The sequence below is a fragment of the Eulemur rufifrons genome, chromosome 15 (assembly GCF_041146395.1).
Source record: "Eulemur rufifrons isolate Redbay chromosome 15, OSU_ERuf_1, whole genome shotgun sequence".
NCBI lineage: Eukaryota > Metazoa > Chordata > Mammalia > Primates > Lemuridae > Eulemur > Eulemur rufifrons.
This window is the reverse complement of record NC_090997.1, coordinates 21594456-21616693: the sequence shown is the minus strand read 5'-3', so window position 1 is coordinate 21616693 and position 22238 is coordinate 21594456. Positions and strand designations below refer to the sequence as shown.

The 22238-nt window shown below is 36.5% G+C and overlaps 1 protein-coding gene across 2 annotated transcripts in view; it reads right to left on the bottom strand.

Annotated features, from left to right (window-relative positions):
- Window positions 1–22238, bottom strand: part of MLIP (muscular LMNA interacting protein) — a 243025-nt gene that overhangs the window by 129787 nt on the left and 91000 nt on the right. The window contains exons 1-2 of one of the 2 annotated variants that reach the window (XM_069487901.1): window positions 9887–10019; window positions 1450–1605 (exon numbers count right to left, since the gene is read on the bottom strand). In XM_069487901.1, the coding sequence (XP_069344002.1) occupies window positions 1450–1605; window positions 9887–9982 (252 nt within the window). In that variant the 5' untranslated portion in view covers window positions 9983–10019. Of the gene's footprint in view, window positions 1–1449; window positions 1606–9886; window positions 10020–22238 lie in introns of those variants that run through there. The other variant, XM_069487902.1, reaches the window with a different exon arrangement.

Genomic DNA, 22238 nt, shown 5'->3' with positions numbered 1-22238 from the left:
CCTTCCCAATAACAAATAAGCCATATGAGTTATCTTTATTCACTTGGAATCCAAGCACCAAGAGCATAGTAAATGTTCAGTAAACAGTTAAGTATATAAATGAATGAGGAATTACTTACCCTACACCTATATTGAACTGTTTTAAAAGAGGATGAAAAATGTTTAATCTTTTAAAGATGTGATTGTTTATATATTATTCATTGCAATCAGCAGATGAATATTATCATCTTAAGAAGCTCCGGAAGTTTGCAACCAAGATCAGTTTATATAGCTACATTTTCACACCACTCATAGGGCCCAATTAACAAAGGATTCCACTAATATATTGCATGTAAATGAGTGCTGTTAGAGAGAAACTTCCCAGAAGTGCCATTGTTAGTATTCAGAATTTCTCTAAAATAACTTGACCCCATTAGTCCTTGAAATAAAGTAGCAGCACTGAAAACTCCAAGATCACAGATATGTAACTACTTTCTAGATAAGATGTTTTCATATAGACAAGGTGAATCTGATTATTTTATCTCTTTTCAGTTGTCTCAAGAATAACAAAGTCCCCCAATCTCATTTTACTTATAATAAAACAATGTAAAAACATTTTAAAGAGAAAAAAATTTACTCGAAATTTTATTATTCTAACACAAATCATTTTCAACTTTTTTTTTTATTTGTTTAATTTCATTTCAAGTCTTGGTCTCATTTTAGACAGATATAATCAGGGTATGAATATAATCTTATAGCCTGTTTCATCACCTATTATTATAGGTTAATATTTCCATGGAATTACATAATTACCATAATTATAACTTTGCCAAGGTGATGTATCATCTATTCTTAATTTTCTCTGATTGTTAGATATTAATCTGTTTTTATTTTACCATTATTATTTTTCTACATAACATGTTTCTTCTTTTGTACTATTTCCTTAGGATACATTTCCAATAGTTAGATTATTAGTTATGAACAGTTTTATGACTATGAATAAAGGGCTTCCACCAAAATTGTACAAATTTACAAAGCTAGCATCAAAGTTTCAGCATGCCAATATTTCCACAAGTGCCCCAACATTGGATATTACATATTTTAATGATGCCGATTTATTACATGCAAATTATAACATCTCACTGTTTTATATTGTACTTTTTTGAGATAAATTGAATCCTTTTTAAATTTTGTTTCTATTTCATAAGATACATTTGGGAGAAGGTACCAGGAGGCAAAATTTGTCATGGGAATAACAAACAATAGGATGTCAACTCAAAAGGGTTGAGAACAATGGCATTAGTGAAAATATCGGATTTGATAACACTGAGTCTCCTATTGCATTATTGTAATTTTAGTCAACCTTAGATTCATGGTCAAGTCAGCCACAGACACTGATACAAATTTCCAAGTCATTATTATGGAAAATTTAATATAATTGTTTGAAATAAAAAAATAAAATAATCCCACCTTGTTTACAGTTTCTGGATTCTTAGCACTTGGTTCTTCTGGAATTTTAACAAGGAATTTAGAGGTGTCAGCCAACTGAGTATGGGTTGGTAGTCTTCTGACAGTGGGGACAAAGGTGAAGCTCAAAGGTTTGGCTTCACAATCACCAGAAGAGACCTATGAGATATGTAATAAATTAAACTTTCACTCTTGTCAAAGGTTTATCTTTATTTTCTATATACCATGATATTTATCTCATTTATTTTTATAAATTGCCTACTGTCCTGTGATCATTTTTGTATATGGCAGTTATAAAAACAATCATAGTGTATCAGAGCCTTTTTTATGGTATCCTTTACCAGAGAAAGCAACGTAAACCCAGGCAGATCCTGATGTGGGGAATGGCACTAAAACAGCAGGCTGGCAAGCTGATCAGCTGGGATCTTACAGGACATCTCTGCCTCAGTGGGATCATCGCAAATTCAGCATCTGGTCTCAGTTTCAAAATTGGCTTTTATCCATTTAACCCTGGGTTAGCAAGCTCAATTTATTGACTCATGATCAATAAGCATGCAAGAAAATTCCAACATTTATCATTAACAAGAATGCTAAAATATGGATTTAAAATTGAAAGTATGCCTACCAGAACACCAATGCCAGCTCTTAAGGATATACCTTCTGCTTTATTGTTTCTTAATTCATTCAAAAATAATTTTATTAAGTATTTTATGTGTGGCAGCACTCAGGAGCTAGGGAAACAGTGGTGAATAGGAAACAGTCAACAAACTACCCAGAGGTAGAAGAAAGATATGCACAGAACACTAAGGCAACAGTGATAAGGGGTGTCTACCCAACCTGGGAAGCATCATAACGGGCAACACCTGAAATTTAAATCCAGGACAAGAGGAGGGTAAGGATATACCAGGCTGAGAAAATGAGATGAGTAAAGGTGTGGAAAAAAAGCATCAGTGGGAAGTGTATCAAACTTGGACTTTGTTATGTTGACAACCAAGAACCATTAAAGCATTGTTGATTAAGAAATGACACAGTCATACTAGAATTTCAGATAGAGAAATCTGGTTTTAGAAGTCACAAGACTAGAGACAAGGACAAAAAGCCAAACATAATAAATTGAGGATTAAATGGGAGAGGAGAAATAGAGGATGGTACTGTAGACTTCTCTTTCATAAAGTTTGGTTGGGAAGTAAAAGGTGAGATTGAGAGTCATTGAAGGAAAAGTGGAGTCAATGAGGTGCCTTTGTTGCTGTTGAAATGAAGCAAACTTGATTATATCTATGGACTGGGTGGCAGAGATGATCGAGAAGGAAAGGGGAGCAAGAACCTAGAGGAAACAGGAGAAATAAGGAAACAAGAGAAGGATAATGGTCTCCTCTGAGACTGAAGAAAATGAACTAAGATGTAGAAAAGTTGATGAATGTGGTGAAGTGGGGGGAAGCAGGAAGGTGATAAGAATCACTTTTTTATAGATAAAATTGTATGTATTTATCTTGTACAACATGTTTTGAAATATATATACATTGTGGAATAGTTAAATCTAGCTAATTAACAAATGCATAACCTCACACGTTATTTTTGTGGTGAGAACACTTATCTATTATCTTTGCATTTTTTAAGAATACAATATATCATCATTAACTACAGTCACCATACTATACATTAGATTTCCTAAACTTATTCCTTCTAAGTGTAATTATATATCCTTTGACATCTCCCCCACTCTTCCCCAACCACCCTAGCACCTGGTAACCACCATTTTACTCACTACATCTATGAGATCAACTGTTTCAGATTCCACATGAGTGAGATCACGCAGCATTTGTCTTTGTGTGCCTGGCTTGCTTCACTAAGTATAATGTTTTCCAGGTTCATCCACATTGTCACAAATGACAGAATTTTGTTCTTTTTATGTCTGAATAATATTCCATTGTGTACGTATATCATGTTTTCTTTATCCATTCATCATTAATGGACGCTTAGGTTGATTCCATATCTTGGCTACTGTAAATAGTGCTACAGTAAACCTGGGAGTACAAATATCTCTTTGACATACTGATTTCATTTCGTTTGGATATATACCCAGTAATAGGATTGCTGGATCATCTAGTAGTTCTATTTTTAATATTTTAAGAACCTCTAAACAGTCCTCTGGCTAGGACTTCCAATCCCCTATATTGAATAGAAGTGGTGGAGAGTGGGCATCCTTGTCATTCTCCAGATATTAGAGAAAAAGCTTTCAACTTTTCTCTGCTCAATATGATTTTAGCTGTGGGTCTGTCACATAGGGCATATAGGGCCTTTATTATGTTGAGGTACATTCCTTCTACACCTAATTTGTTGAGAGCTTTCATTATGAAGAAATGTTAAATTTTGTCAAATGTTTTTTCTGTATCTGTTGAAATGATCATATGGTTTTTGCTTTCCATTCTGTTAATATGCTGTATCAGGCTTATTGATTTGCATCCGTGGGATGAATCCCACTTGATCATGGTGACTGATCTTTTTAATGTGCTGTTGAATTCAGTTTACTAGTATTTCATTGAAAATTTTTGCATCTATGTTCATCAAGGCTATTAGCCTGTAGTTTTCTTTTTTTGTTTTGTCCTTGTCTGGTTTGGGCATTATGGTAATGCTGGCTTTGTAGAATGAGTTTGAAAGTATTCCCTCCTCTTCAATTTCTTAGAATAGTTTGAGAAGAATTGGTCTTAGTCCTTCTTTGAATGTTTGGTAGAATTCAGCAGTGAAGCCATCAGGTCCTGGGGATTTCTTTGATGACAGAATTTTTGTTACTGTTGCAATTTCCTTACTCGTTACTAGTCTGTTCTATTTTCTATTTCTTTATACTTCAATCTTGATCAGTTATATGTGTCCAGGAATCTATCCATTTTTTCTAGCTTATCTGATTTGTTGGTATATAATTGTCTATACTAGTCTTTTATGATCCTTTGTATTTCTATGGTATAATTTGTGATGTCTCCTTTTTCATCTCTGATTTTATGCATTTGAGTCTTCTCTCATTTTTCTTAGTCTAGCTAAATGTTTGTTGATTTTGTTTATCTTTTCAAACATCTTTATTTCATTGATCACTATTGATATAATTAATGTTCATGATAGAATTATTCCCATCTAGTGAGAATAACACTGCCCCTTTGCTACCCTCATGCTTCTGTCAGAAGAAATATTATGTGCCCTGGCAAGACCCTCACTCCCTCTCACTGTGCCACCTTTCCAGGCTTTGGACCCCGCAGACCTAATTCATGACCTTATGGGTCATAACCCAGTTCATGTCAGAGCCCATGATAAACCCAGGGTTCTGAGTCATCTCTCAATCCTGAGAGATGCACATTCCTAGTTTTGTTCCCATCTTGCTCCCTGCTCCAACCCTTGAAATCTTTTCACTGTATACTTTCTGGAATTCAGTCAGCCATTATAAAGTCTTCTATATCCTTATCTTCTTCTCTAAATATTCCCTTCACCTTTCTAACTAAAACATCGTTCTGGCTGAAGGACTCTGTTTCCCAAGAAGCTCTTTCAATGGTGGCTGTTTTCTCTCACACACCTGCACCACTGGGCCTGGAAGTAGGATAGGTGTCCTTGCTATTCTTTACTGTTTCTACACTATTATTCTTTCTTACTCAGAAAACTTCCAGCTTTGAATCTCATGTCATCAGTCTAGACCATTCACTACCTCTCCTAGTTGCAGCCATCTGCCCACACTCAAATTGAACACTTCTTTTCTTAAGGATTTAGCTCTTGGATCGATACCACTCTTTCTAACACTATGCTTTTAACATACCCAATATCATATCCCAACGGGTAATTTTTATAATATTCTATTTCCTTGATCTCTGCTCTTTCTTCCTCTCACATCCCTAGCCTAGATCAATAGCTGCAAACCCTCCATAATTTAAGTTATTTTATTCTCTGGCCACCATTTCCTGTCTCTCCAACCCACTCCCTCCAGTATTCCAACTCCAACAGGATTAAAATCTGCTGATTCTTCCAACATTATGTTTTCCCACATTTGTCTTTTTAACCAGCTTCAAAAATAAAGTTAACCACAATAACTCCCTTGGGTACCCCTCAAATGCATTGCCCTCCCTACCATCATCATCGCTATTTGGGTGAATTACAGTCCTCACTAAATCTAACCCTATACCTGCTCTACTCCTGCACCATGGAGGTAAACATGGCTGGGGGAAATCACACAACCATGTTTACTTGTCTCACTTCAAATTTACATCTCTGAGCCTCAGGAAGGCTCTTCCCTGCTGCCTCACAACCATACCATAATTCCATAGCCCATTCCTTCTCCCCGCTGGCCCAGAAAACTCTTTCACACCTTTTCTCCTTTCTTCAAACCCCTGACATCTCTTCTCCATTCTCAGTCTGCGCTGATGACTTTGTTTCCCATTTCACTGAGATAACTGAAACAATCCAAAGAGAACTTCCAAGGTCCCCAGCGCCACATCTATGCAGCCATCTGCATTTCTTTTCTTTCCCATGGCCTTCAGTTCTGCTACTAAAACCAACCCTCATTTGAACAACTTTGCCTTCTATTTACTTTCTCTTTTAAAATTTTTTTTATTTTTAATCATTATGGCTACATAATAGTTGCATATATTTATGGAGTATATGTGATGTTTTGATACAGACATACAATGTGAATTAATCAAATCATCCATCAGCACAGGTATTTATCATTCTTTGTTTTAGGAGCATTCCAATTCCACTCTTTTATACTTGCTTTCATTTATTCAACAAGGTCTTATGAAATGCTGACTAAATTCTGGATGCTATTCCAGAGGTTGGTGCTACAACAGTGAGCAAAACTCCCTATTCTCATGAACTATACATTCTAGGGGAGAGAGGCAGTAAATAAATAAGTATGCAAAACCTATAGTACTGGCTCCATAAGCACTATGAAGACTTGCTATAAGGCTATTGAAATAACTCATAGTGGAGAAAATGGTGGGTTGAACTTGGGTTACTGCAGTAACAGTGGAAAGAAGTGTTAAGAGTCTGGCTATATTTTAAAAGAAAAACTTAAAATTTGCTAACAAATTGAAGGTGAGCCTGAGAGACAGATAAGAGTCAAGGTGAGTATAAAATTTTGACTTGAATAACTATATGAAGTGAGAAATTACTCATTGAAATGGGTAAGACAACAGTTGAGCTGGTTTAAGGATAAAAATCAAATTTGATATGCCATATATATATATATATATATACATATTAAAGTGGAAATGTGGGCATGTAAGTCAAGTTTAGAGGAAAGTCTGTGCTGGAGATAAAATTGTTAGGGTTGTTAACCTACATATGGTACATAAAACCAGGAGACCAGATGAGATCACTAAGGTAGTATACACAGATAGAAAAAGAAAAGGTCCAAGGATGAACCCTACAGACTCTAACACTGAGTGATTCAGCCGCTGAGAAAACTCTAGTGGCCTGGAAGTTTTAAGGAAGATTAAAAAAAAAAAAAGCCTGGAACACCACAGACAGAATGGGAAAGAGGCCTGACCAGAAATAAAAGTATTGACAGACTATACCGAATGCCCAACCCAAATGCAAGTCCATGAATTTGTAGTAAGGCAATTTGCTTGGCTATTTGATCATCTCTCAAGGAATGGTGACCTGCCTATTCCAGGAACAGAGAAAGAGAATTATAGCATTTATAGTTAATGTTTGGAGGTGGTTTGGGCAGAAGGATATTGTGAGTATAAGAAAATTGAGGGTACTGGTGAAAGTAGAGCAAATGATCAACCATGGAATTCAGTTTGGATAGATAAGGAGGAAGGGCCCTCAAGTTCAAGGAACTAAAGGTCTCTGTGGTTCAGAAAACAGATGGGATACAATGGTGACTGAGAGAATGGTTTGGACTCATAATATGGTTTGAGAGTTTAATAATTAGAAGTATGGTAATTCTAGATGATTATTAAGTCTAAGGCATGGGCCTTGAGACATTGAATATCTGAGAGAAATCTCATTGATCTCGTAAAGATCAAGGAACTGTGAGAAAAGAATGTGGACAGGGCCATCCCTATGAAAAGAAGAGCCATTCTGAGTGGTGGCAAGATTGGGTTGGAGAGAGAGAGACTGATAACACGGTGGCACAATCTTAAATGTGAAGCTGGAGTTAGGAGGGTCCCTGGAAGAGGCTATGTGGGACACTAGATTATTAATTAGAGATTTTCTTTGTAAGCATGAAATCAAACAAAGTTAACCAGATATCCTTGTAGGATTTCACCCCCAAGTTCGAGAAGGGCCTAATGGACTAACTCCAGGCAACTGACTACAGGGTATAACATTCTGGTAACTTAAACACCTATACCTTGTAGAAACAATGCATGTGCCTTCAGAGGATAAAATATACAGACAAACCCTTCGGAGCAAACTTTTATTTTTCAATGTTCTTTTTTGCCTTTAAAGGTGTTTGTCATTATTTCCTCATTATAGTCATGTCACAATTCCTGGGTGGCAGCTTATCATCAGAAAATAATAAATCACTGCTTTCCTGTATAGGCAGGAACATTAGATCCCTTGTGAGATTTGGGGAACCCATTTGTCTGATTAGCAACACATAATACAACCGATTTTCTAGATGTATTATTCTCTAGGACAGTTTCCTTACATGGCTAATCTCACCAATATCATGATGGAATGGAGAGCGGTTGTGGCAAAGGGTATTGCTACTGAGGGTAATTCATATAATCCATCCTAGAATGTAATTTGGGTAAGAAATAAAGACAATCCTTTAGGAGTCAAGGAAGAAGAGGTGCAATGTAACCTTGACCCCAGGTTCTGTAGGTAGGCCTTCTTTCATATTCCCACAGGATGACTATAGATCTATCTTCGGTTCTATCCAAATGAAATTTAAATACTGATGTATGAAAGGCTTCAGGGCAAGCACCTCATGGTTACAAAATACATACAACCATTATAAACAGTAAGTAGTTTTACATTCTAAAGCATGTGCGATAATGAAAATTTACTTCTCCAAATACCTCGCACAATTTATATAATTCAATGCAACTTAAGTGTCTAAAATACAAATAGAGTTCCACAATTGATGCATCACAAACAACAGACTTTTTTAAAGGTTGATACCTAAAATATTTAGTGAATAAAGTGGAAACAAAGTATGAATGAAAACTGATGCTTTCGTCAATAGGTGTGCTTTTATAACCACACCCTCAAAGAAATTTCTAAATGTAATCATATGCTGACAAAAAAGACAACTGAAAAGAAGTAAAATTATTTCCTTCTAATTTATTGTTATATTTTTCTCCGGAAACATCATATCCTATATATAATTTTTTCACCAGTGTAGGAAAACGAATCTTTATTTTAGTTGAACCGATACATGATATCATTCCAGAAAACATAAAAATAGGAAATCTAATAGCACTAAGGACTTATTCATCTTCCTGGGTTGCTGGTGGAGAATAACAACATCAAGGATGAATTCCTGCCCAAACACCTATCTTCCGAAGAATAATCACAAAAAGGGCGATTGTTTGGTATTCGCTTTTAAGCTAGCAGTACAATGCTAGCATGGGGCTCTTTTCACTGCCTCTCCCTAGCATCCTCTCATCTTACCAAGGATCTAATATTCATTGGCAAAGAATTTCAGTTGGAAAAGAATTCGAAATTACATTGACCATGCTATGCAACATTCAGATGAAGAGCCACATGTTAGCCAGTAGACTATTAAGCCCCTTGTTCGGGGAAAGAAAAATATATATTTGCTGTTTACTGAATACTGTGGCCAAGGTCCAATGGAGCCCCAAAATGAATTGCTATGGTGATGAAAAATCATTTTCCACACAAAGCAGCAACAGATGCATGTTAATAGCATTGCACTTGGTAATTGCCAATTAACACTTTCAGTTGTCAATGCCATTTAAACATCTTAGCTCCTATCCTTGGGAAATTATTTTAATAATAGAAATACGAGCTAAAAAAAAATCAAAATCTTTTCCTAAATATACTTTGAAAAGCTCAAAATCTCTAAGACTGTCACCTTCTCATCGGACAGCCTAATAATATGAGAGATTGTTTTCCCCCACACTATGCAGGCTAATTGTTTCTTTGCTTAGTTTCAGGCTGTAATGCCTTCCTTTTTTACGTTTCCCTAAAAGTTCTCTTCCTTCAGATGTTGACACCCACACACACAGATGGCCAGTAGCCTCCTCTTAAGGCATTACAGGGCATATTAGCATTAACACTATGCCAAGGGCAAACCTAAGCATTTCCTTTGCCCAATGAGCAGTTTTGTCTTTATCAGCTCTAACCGTAGATAACATTTCATTTCCATGTACAGAAAAATGTATCTGCACCCGGGTAGCTCTCCCTTACACCCTTGCAGCAAACACCACCAGCACAGTGCACTGCTTCTAAAAGTTACTGAAAGCATTAAGCAAAGACTTTCTTTTACCTGGGGTATGGTCTGAATGCTCCCTGCTAAGATGCACGAGTTCATTTGGAAGTAATTGTTCCCGCAGCCACTCAGAAGCCCCTGTTCTGAAAGCATTGATTCATCACATAAGGGAGTGAGCAAACCAATGACTGAGGTGGGAAGGGAGCCTCTTACTAAAACAACACACACACACATTCACACAGAAAAAAAAAAAAAAATGAATTCTAAAAAGAGGTAAAGCAGAATCTTTCCTGAACTGAAGAATTTTGTCAGCTCCAAAGAATAGATTTATGTTCCAACAATTTTTAGATCTGGAACTTCATGAGAGGTCACAGTGACTGCTGAAATGTAATCAGTAAAAGTAAAAAATTACCACCTATGTGTGTTTGCCCTCATTTCTTTTCATACATGCATTCCAATTATATATTCTGTGAAAGGAAGAGAGAAGCCAGATTGTGCAGCAAGGGAATCTGATTGAAGGGCCCAAGCATCTGCCAATCTCAATGATCAGCTGGTCACACTCACAGAGAACATTTTGAAGGATAAATACATGCAAACACTGTGTCTAAATAAAAAACTAGAAAACACACAGTGATCATTTCAGAAAATCAATAATTTTATCGGTTCTTGATGTATAAATTGCAGGCAATGATACAGGAGCATCTGTAGTGACTGAAATTTTGCTATTAACAAAATTAGTTCTAAAATAAAGCTTGGAACCAAATAGCTATCAAAACAAAACCCCATTCCAAGATTCCTGGAAGACAGTGAGTCTCCTGACTGCAGATAGACAAACCTCAAAACTTCACACATGAAATTGATTGGCATCTTCAGCTTTCAGTATTTCTGTTTTCTAAGTATTGATTTTTCTCCAAATCTTTAATATCTATATTTGTACCTTAGTAGTGAAACATGTTATATTCAAAAACCAAAGAATATGGGAAGACTGAATTTTATTTTAGAAACCTAGATTATGCCTCTTAACATTTTCAATGTTATCAGAAGCCTGAATTTATATAACCTTATGTGTAAAATAATTGTTAAAAGTGAGTCTATCAGCACAGTGTGAAAAACTATTCTAAACTACATAGCACATTTTGATGTAGAATATGATCTAAATGTTTGAATATAAGTGTTGTGTTATATCACTGAACAAATTATGTGCTTTCATCTATGTTATATATATTTATAGGTACCCAAAAGAGAATATAATACCCTTCTGCCTTCAAAAAGCTTACAGTACAATTGAGAATATAAAGAAGGTATACAATGTCCATACTACCCAAAGCAATTTACAGATTCAATGCAATCCCTATCAAAATATCTATATCACTTTTCACAAATGTAGAAAAATTAATTCTACATTTCATTTGGAACCAGAAAAACCCAAATAGCCAAAACAACCTTAAGCAAAAGGAACAAATCTGGACGTATCACTTTACCAGACTTTAAGCTAATACTACAAGGCTATAGTAACCAAAACAGCATGGTACTGGCACTAAAATAGAGACATAGAACAAATGGAACAAAACAGAGAACCCATATATAAAACCATCTACATACTGCCCTCTGGTCTTTGACAAAGTAGACAGCAACATACACTGGGGAAAAGAATCCCTATTCAATAAATGGTGCTGGGAAAATTGGATAGCCACATGTAGAAGACTGAAACAGGATCCATATCTCTCACTACTCACAAAAATTAATTCAAGATGGATCACAGACTTAAATCTAAGACATGAAACCATATGAATTCTAGAAGAAAATGGTGGAAAAGCTCTTCTAGATATCAACCTAGGCAAAGAATTTATGAAGAATTCTCCAAGAGCAATCACAGCCACAACAAAAATAAATAGGACTTGATTAAATTAAAATGCTTCTGCACAGTTGAGGAAACAATCAACAGAGAAAATAGACAACGTACAGAATGGGAGAAAATATTTGTAAGCTATACATTCAATAAATGGCTAATAACCAGAATCGACAAAGAACTCAAGCAAGTCAGCAAGAAAAAATCTAATGACCCCATTTAAAAGTGGGCAAAAGATATGAATAGAAGCTTTTCAAAAGAAGATAGACAAATGATCAACAAACACATGAAAAATCCTCAATGTCACTAATTATCAGAGAAATGCAAATCAAAACCACAATGAGACATCACCTAACCCCAGTGAGAATGGTGTTTATCAGAAAGTCCCAAAATAATAGATGCTGACATGGATGCAGAGAGATAAAAACACTTACTTACACACTGTTGGTGGGACTGCAAACTAGTACAACCTCTATGGAAAATAGTATAGAGATTCCTCAAAGAACTAAAAGTAGACCCAACATTTGATTCAGCAATCCCACTACTGCGTATTTACCCAAAGGAAAAAAAGTCATTTTTTCAAAAAGACACCTGTACTAGAATGTTTATTGCAGCACAGTTCACAATCACAAAGATGTGGAATCAACCAAAGTACCGATCAATTCATGAGCAGATTAATAAAATGTGATATATGTACACCATGGAGTACTACTCAGTCATGAAAAATGAATTGATACCTTTGCAACAATCTGGATGGAAATGGAGACAATTCTTCTAAGTGAAGTAGCTAAAGAATCGAAAAACAAATGTGCTCTCTAGTAAATTGGAACTAACCTATCAGCACTCATGTGCACAAATGGAAGTAAAATTCAAAGGAAATCATGCAGGTGGGAGGGTGCGGAGGAGAGGATGGGTGGAATCATACCTAATGGGTACAATGTACATTATCTGAGTGATGGGCACACTTATAACTTTGACTCAAGTAGTACAAAAGCAATCCATGTAACCAACACATTTGTACCCCCATGATATTCTGAAATTTAAAAAAAAATTAAAAAAATAAAGCAGGTATACAAACAGCAGAGATACAAAGTGAAAAAAGAAAAAGTCCCATCTTGCAGCTTTTCTCGCACTTTACTGCACATGTAAATCTTTTGAGGATCTTTTTAAAATGTAGCTTCTAACTGAGATCTGTACCCCATAAATAGGTACCCATCAAAATTAAAAGTAAAATAAAATACTTAGAGGAATTTCAGAGGGTTGATGAGATCACAGCCACCTGGAGTGGAATAATTTAAAAAGATGTCATTTGGTCTGCACGTATAAGGCTGGGGGTGTGGGGGCCCCTGAAGGTGGGATGGAACAGCACTTACTGCAAGCAGAGAGAGCAGCTTGAGCGCAGGCACCTACCAGCACAGCAAGGGCAGTAAGTAGCAGGAATAGTCATAAAGCACATCTGAACCCTGGGATCAGATCATTTGCTGGCTGTGGGACCTTGGACAAGTTACCGAACCTCTTAAAGACTCTGCCCTCTCACCTGTGAAATGTGGATAAGAATAGTACTTATTTCATAGGGTTCTTGTGAGGATTACAATTAAAGTCAGCCTGTAAAGCCCTTTGCTCTGTGCCAGGCAAATACTTAATATATGTGTGACTGCTGTTCATACTGTTGCTTTTTGGTTTTATGAACAACATAAATGAGAAAAAAGGCAAATAAGACAAGAAAAGCAGGTAAAATCTAGATCATCAAAGATCTTGAAATGGGACCTCATGGTGCAACAGTAGCATGTCTGATTCCAGATCTTGAATCAAGAGGTTTTAACTTTATTCAGTGAGGAACAGGAATGGAGATATTCATATATATGAATCAAAACATCAAAGGGTAATGTCAATGAATCTTATGGACCACTTCTATCTCCAAGCTCTAGTGTGGCTCCCCAAGGGGAAGTGACAGTCCAGTCCTTTGTCAATGGTCAATTAGTTTATTCTAAATGAATTTAAATAGCTACGAAGCTCTTCTCCTATATCTCATTCTGACCTTCCCTCTCCAATCTTTTCTTTCTCTCATTTCCTCCTGCAAACACAAAGCAATATTGAGACCCATTGGCACGATCAAATGTGGAAGAGGAAATCATTCAGCCCTTACCCTTTGCCCTGCTCAAATTCTCCCTTGAATCTTTTTACAACATGAGAACCAATTAAATTTATCCATTATTTTTATATTCTGCTATTTTTATCAGTGTCTTATTGGCAACTTTTCTGTAATCATTTTCTTTCCCCTGTTTTATTAACTAATAATTGTTGCTGTTATAGACTATTTCTTATAATGATAGAAGTCATAATCTTTTACTTAAAATAAAAACACATAATGGTCATGAGTTGTAACAGCAGGCCTCAGCCATCTGGTTAGTAACTACACTCAGCCTCAAAGAACACATGTATTTAGGATAATTTCTATAGAAACCATTCTATATTTAAATTAAAAGTGATGGCACCTGGTCAAAAAACAAGTCTTAGTCTTGGATGACAAAAGAGCATGTAAATTACTTGGGACTGGGAGGAGAGGAGAGTCAATCCTCCAATTACAACCACTTTTCCTATGAACAAGAAGAGTCACCTAGGGTCTGCCCAAGACCCTTAAGCATTTTATAAACTCAACCTTTTAATGATCTCTCTCCCACTAAGGAACATAACTGCTCTGCTGAATAATCATTTTTCAAAAGAAAATAAAGTTTATCAAAGTTTGCAACACATGAATACGATGCAAAACTCTCTTTAAAATCTGGCATTATCGATGGCTTTTAAAGCAGGTATCCTTTACCCTTAATACTAAACAGATATTATTGTGATACCTTGGAGCCAAAAGATTCTTAACATAATGCTTTTAGAATAAATACACCTAAACATTTGTACCTCCATAATATGCTGAAATAAAAAATAAATAAAAAGTTACAAACCACTGAGTAATACAAAAAATAAAATAAAATAAAAAAGAAAACAAATGGCCTTTCTTCCAGACATGGGAAACAAATTTGAGGGAAAAAACCCATTAGTCCACAAAAGTTTGCCAAGAAACATGCAAGTGATTAAGCAGATCCGGTTGCCAAGACTATTCAGACATCCATTTGTCTGTTTTAATGCCTTTGTGCTTGATAACAGAAGGTACGAGAAGTCTCCTTTATTTACTTTAATAAACATCTGTTGGGTGCCCGGCATGATTCTAAGCTCTGAAGACATAAAGATAAAAGCTTGGAACCTGTTCTTAACATGGCTTCTATGCTCATTAAGGAGACATTTTCACAAGTGACACCAGCAGTGAATGAAGTTGCAGGAGAGTGAAAAGTGATATGCAGAAAGCAGGCTGCATGGGGAATGGGACTCAGGCTGTTCCCAGGGAGATCTCACATCTTAGGCGCTGCACTCTCAGGTCCTGTTTCTGGTGACCAACATGGGGCACTTATTCTGATTCAGCCCTGGGTGGTGCTTTTCCTCTGAAGACAGGAATCACCAGGAATTGGGATCCTAAGTTGGAGGTGGGAGTTGGAATGATCTCAAGGATCCCAGTCAGGACTAACCCACTTCACAGACTCAGAATTGGGTGTACAGTATCTAACGTGACATCTGACCAAAGGTACATGAGAGTCCATCATAGCCTAAATTTGGACTCCTCTGGATTGGCCATCTGGATTGGCCTCTCTGGATTCCTTCTATTTCTGTTATTGCTGCTAACAGATTATCTTCTCCTCGGGGTATACCCTCCTAGTTAAAAAAGATATTAATAGTCCTCCTAGTTAAAGTAAACCAGAAGCTTCAAAGTATTGAAGAAAATCTAATACCTAAGTTAGACTGTTTGACCTAATTAAATATTCTGAAGAAATGAAAAGCCCTGTACATGGTAGAATTTGAAAGAGGAACAGAGACAACAATGAGAAACATTTATCCATCAGGAATGAGAACATGCGGTTCACTCTCTTTTGTTGGCCTCTGGCACACCATTTCCTCGTGGTTCTCTTCCTATCCCCCAGACGCTCCTTCTCTGTCTGCTTTGTGCCATCTAACCCTTAAGCTTTGAAGTAGCTCAAAAGTCATTGCTTAGGTGATCACATCTAGTTCCTTAGCTTTAAATAGTGTTTATAAGCCAATGAGTTCCAAAGTTATTTCCCCAGCCTGGATGGCCTCCCTAGATGGCTTCACTTATACAACTAACATCTTCATTTGGATATCTCTTAGATATCTGAAAACTAATAAATACATCTGAAGCTGAATTAATTGCATTTCTAATGAAATTTTTCCCTCACCCCACCCCCAAAATTTTCCCCACCTCTGCATATAGTTTCTACCTATTCCTAGTTGCTTAGGATGAAAATCATGGGTTGATACTGATTTTTCTTGGAGTCTCATAGTCCCTCATCAATATATTAGTATATACTGTTGGCTCTCCCTTCAGAATAAATCCAGAAAATGAATATATTTCACTACTTCTACCTCTAACATCCCAGTAGCAGAATCTACCATCATCTCCTTTCTGATTTATTGCCTCCTAACTCTTCTCTCTGTTTCCACTTTGCCTCCAGCGTGGATGCTCTGATACATCATCTGTATCCCCTTTGGGCTAAGAACTTACACTCCAGCTGCTGGGAGTGCTGTAACTGTGCCCAGCTGTCAGTCCTCTCCAGAAGTTCCTCCCAGCTGAATAAAGCTCTTTGCCTGAAGCCACGCCCCCTTCTCAGGGGCATCCAATGTCTAGCCAACACATGTACATAAAGGCCTGGCACCCTCACCCCCATTTGGGAAAACTTCAAAGGGCAACCCTAGTTTCAGAGCTCCTCATGAAGTTGGTTAGGTTTTGAGATCCCATTGCAGGCGTTGCTCCTCAGAACACTCCCTAATAAACTTTCTTCATGCTAATCTCCATCTCAGAGTCTGCTTCCTAGGAACCCAATTTGTCACACCTCTTAAACAGTAACAGGATTGAGCCTTTTAAAACATAAGTCAGACCACGTCACTACTCTGTGCAAAACCCTCCAATGGCTTCCTTTGTCACCCAGAGCATAAGTCCTCATAATGGCCTACGGCCCCATATGATCCAGTCCCTACCACCCTCCCCCTTGCTCCCTCAGTTCCAGCCACAGAACGTCAAACCATCTAGGACAGAAGAAAACAAAATAAATTCTGGTCTCAGATTTTCCACCAAATAGCAGTGAGGTCTTAGGTGAGTCACTTAATGCCTCAGGGGCAATTTGTTTATAAAATGAGGTTTGACATCAGTGTACTCCTTAGAATTCCATTCTTACAAGAAAAATGGTAACAAAGGGTTTCTGCTAGCAAACAAATAAAGGACTCAGTACATCCTATATTCTACATCTGGAGGAGTCTCATAGTTAAGAGGCCCTTTAAGCTCTGTTTAGCCCACAGTTTCCCATATTTATTTGGCCACAGAACCCTTTGCCCCCATAATGCACACTCTCATCCCACTCTCATCTTCTTTCTGCTGTGATATTTGATGAATGTATGAAAAGAAGATACTTTGGCAAAAAACAAAAAAAAGGAGTCTCCACAAAGTCACTACATGAAATGCTATTCATGGTCTGAGCTGGAAAGAGAGCACGGTGAGATAGTTGGAGATCAGCAGGTGTTTTCTGAGTAGGAGGAAGGGAGGTGGTATATACCTCAGGTCTACCAACAATAACTCCAGTTGTGCCAACAGCAGTTCACAAACAACATATTTAGTGACAGAGGAATATGAATCAAATAAACAAATGATAAATTGAAATATATCCAAAAAGGTACTAATAATGCATGTAGCAAAAAGTTGGGAGTAAAGCATATTATTTAATAGAAATGCTCAGGGATTCCATAGTTCATTATTTCTATATACGTCATAAGGGAAACTTAAATTCTGACATCAAATACTAGAAACATCATAAAATCTTGTTTCTAAATGGATAGAGTAATACCAGCATCTTCTGAGGTGACATTATAATTCCATAAAGGAACATGAACAATGTAATATTTGTGTCCAATATGATGTCAGTATAATCTGATGTTTTATCTAAAATAGAAAAGGAAGGCAATAGAATCCTATTTCATGTTCCTGATATATTTACATACAAAGAAAGCCTTCAAAAAGCTTTCAACATATTCCACAGAAAAAGTTTTATCTGTATTACTCAGTTTTAACCAAGATAAAAACTGCATTCAAAATACATTATTAAAATGGCTCAAACATAAAAGGATTTAACTGATCATTTAGGAAGCTATAAGGTCTTTACAATCAGGCTCTGTTCATCAGGGCAAGTCATGAACCTCCCCAGCCCAGGGGGTATCATGTCACAGAAAAGAACAATGACAACCAACGTTTTGTCATTAGAGTCACATCTTGACTTCCAGAAGCATTTGCATTTTAAATTAGCTTCCTCATACTTGGGCAACCAAAAGAATAGGCTAAATATAGCCATAAAGACAATGTATACCAAGAAAAGAACTACTACTTACTACATGTATTTTATATTTGATCTTAACCCATCATTTCTTTTTATTTGTACTTTATAGAAATACATGACTCAGCAGAATTAAAGAAGGCCAATGTCAGAAAGCTAGTTTTTGTCAATTTTGTCTTAGATTCCCTAACCTTGATTGGAATAGAGAAAATGAGAAAAGCCAACAAACTTTGTCCATGGTATAACAGAGAGAACATGGGCTTTAGATCAGAGAGTACTGGTGTAGTATCCCACCACCCTCTGCACTTGCTAGCTGTGTGGCCCAAGGCAAACCCTTCCTGCCTCTGAGCTTCATTCCTTTATGATGATAGAATTTATCATACAAACTGAAACACTCAGGAGAGTAAAAAGAGAGACATTATTAATAATTGCCCTGGGACAACAGGTATAAAAGAGAACCATTTTGAGCAAACTAAGACACAACCAGCCTACTTATTTGTAATATTTCAAAATTTTGTGACGGTTAAAATGTCATGATATAATGTACTATATAGGAAGTCTCACACAGCCATGTGTTCAATAACAGTTATTTCCCCTTCCTCATACATGGAAATTGGGTATTGTTGGGAAGTTGGGACAAGATGAGGGGCTTATTGTGTTATCTTCTAAAAAATGGGACAGAGCTTGAGCCCATCCTCCGAAGTGAGGTATCACAAGAATGGAAGAATAAGCACCACATGTACTCGCCATCAAATTGGCACCAACTGATCAACACTAAGGTGCTCACATGATAGTAATATTCACTGGGGGTTGGGGGCTGGGGGTAGGTAAACTCACAACTAATGGACCCGGTGAGCGTTTTAGGGGGAATGGGCACGCCTCAAATCATGGCTTGGGTGAGGCAAAGTCATAACATGTAACCAAAATGTTTGTACCCCCATAATATCCTAAAATAAAAAAAAATGGAGCATGAGAATGACCGACATGATACTCCCTCTGCTTGGAATGCTCTCCTGTAACCCTCTCCCTAGTTAATTCCTCTTCATTCAGCTAAGCTCTAAGAAACTTAAAAGATTCCATGAATGTTTGCATTTACATCATGCGGGTAACACAGGTTCTCACACACAACAAACTTCATAAAATCACTACCTGAAAGGCTTCCCTGACTCCATAGGTATGTAAACCTGTTGTACATTCTCTTAGCACCTTGTACTTTTACACAGTATTTGCTGCCTTAAAATTCCATCATTATGTAATGAATTCTTTGGTATCTGGCTTCACAGTTGGAACATAAGCACCAGGATGCGGGGAAATTTTTGTTTTGTTTCCTGCTATACCCCCAGCACCTAGTGTAGTGCCTGTCAAATAGTAGATTCATATATGCTTATTAAATAAATGAACAATTACATGCATTTATACTAGATGTATGGAAGATTCACAAAGAACAGGAGGGATTTCTGGTTTAAGGATTTTAGTGCCAGGGTCTATAGAGAAATGAGAGCAATTTAATCACTAGATAATTTTGCCACTTTGAAGATATAACACATATAAAAATAGCAACTCACACTGAATGCCAAAGCTTTGAATGCTTTAGGAATGTATGAAAGAACCCAGCATCAGAAGGGCGTGTGAGGGGCCGGGGTACATGAAGAAAGATGGGAAAATCTCTGGTTTAGATCATTCCTCCCACTCTTGGCATCTGTGGTCTGTCACCCTGGCTACCTCAAACACTTAACCCACTCCTCCCAAGAACAGATTTTATCCTACATACAATATATATAAATATCATTTTTATATGCAAAATACAAGTTTCCATGATGCTGGTCTCTATACTTAATATAGCATCTTTTGTATTTCTCACAAGCCAGTGAGAGAGTTAATTACATCCATTAGACAAAGAAGAAAAATAAGACTCAGGGAGATTAAATAACTTGTTCAACAAGCACATGATGCAATTGGATTTGAACTCGTGTTTTCTGGGTTATAACCCAGGCTAATGTTGTCTCTGATTTGCCCCCTACTCTTGCCAACCTTACCTTAGAAATACACGTTTATAGAAAAGTCATAAGAAAGATGATGGTACAATGCAGTAGCCAGCAAGGATTTCATTTTTAACATGGTTCCTACTCAGGAGAATTGGGCTCTGATGAACACTTTTCCCAAGCCTCCAGTATTTGTTCTCAAAATATGGCCATACACTCTGACTTCTCTACCTCTCATAGCTGTTATTCTCTTACTGTCTCTAGGCCACTTCTAGCTATAAAAGCAATGCATGGCTATTTTGGAACATAACTTTAAAATGGAAATGAGATATCACCAAAGAATACAATTATATTGTCACTGGTATGGGTGTGAAAGCTACATAACTTTCAATATGAATAGTACAACATAGGCATAAGAAAATATTGTTGAATGACTACTTATGGTTACAATAAATAGTAAACAATATTTATCTTCAAAAATATCTGAGGTAATGTGTGAGCTCTAAATTGATGTTTCATCCCATCAATTTATTAATTCTACTGATGGAAACAATGGAATTTGGAGTCAGAATCAGATATAATTCATAAATCTACCTGTTATTAACTGATGATCCCATATAAGTTACCTACATTCCATGAACTTTAGTTTCTTCATTTGCAAAATGGACATTATAAGGCATTCAAACCTTATAGGATGATGTGAAAATTAAATGAGATGACACATACGACCCCTAGTGTGTGGCCTGGCACATAGTTGATACTGAGTAAATCCTCATTTCCCTCTTTCTTTTCAGGATAGATTAAATGTATGAGGTTTAACGAAAATCTCTAATTGATACGAGTATCATAATATTGCCATGTCTGCTTACACAGTGTCTCCACTTTTCTCCCACTAATGTTTTCACTCCAAAATAAAACAGAAAGGCAGATTTTTAAGAACCTTGGCTCTTGCCTATTATCATCCAAAACAATTTTTATAAATCCTATGACTCTTTCCCACAATAGCTAAAAATATGATGGATGAGGAGTTACACAATAATCAAGGGCAAGTTAATAGATATAACATTTGCTCCGTATCCTCTGGAATCTACCACTCTTTAGACTGAAGGGTTGTTTTGAATGAAAATACATATGTATTTCTAAAAGATTAATTGAGTGGGTAAGATTGTGAATCAAATTACGTTGGGATGGTCTTTTCTTTTGATTTTGTGTTTGACACTTAGTAATTTTCATCTAGGGACAAAGAAACAAGTTGATGGCTACAGTACGCTAATGTGTTCCCACAGAATGGGAGGTGTCTTAGGGACCAACACTGTGCAACCTTCCATGAAGACAGTAGTTAATGATATCTCTTTGGATCCCACTGTATCCCTGGTGCTTAAAGTTAGTAGATGCTCAATATACATACATTTGTTGAATGAATGAATAGTGTATGCCTGCCCTAGAGAAAATAAGAGGTAAGAAACAATGGTGCTATGGGTCAAGTATAAAGGAATAGAAGATAAAGGACAAAGTATTTTTCCCCAGGATTCACCCTAGTTAGTGGTAAATCAGTAGCTGCAACTACAATACAACCCTCCACTGATACTTCTCTTACTAACCACATCAGATGGTACAAAGCTTCCTAGGTCAGAAATGGCTACAGTTTCAAAGATGAGATATTAAGAAGCAATATAAAAGATAATATGGGGAAAACACTTTTTAATTTTCTTCTCACAGTGTGTAATAAAGCAATAATGCAGGATGTAAGAAGGGAACATTTCAAGTTAATAAAATAACACATTATTTAAAGGTATTTTGTACATCATGAAAGGGAAACTGAAAGAGCACCATCTTACCTGAAAAAAGCACTGGATGTACTTAACAAATTTGCTCACATATAAAAATAAATACACTACCAAAAATTTGTAACAAAGAATGGCTTCTTCATCATTTCCATAAACAAACTAGATTATCTAACACTTAAGGATCTTGTGAGAATTAAATAAAATTATATATGGGATGTTCCCAACATGATGTCTTCCCTGTGGTAAGCTTTTAAAAATGATTAGTTATTGTTGTTATAGCTGTATATTATTATCCTGAGTTTTCCAAGATAACTAGCAATCTAACATTAAGTATATATTTAAAACAAATAC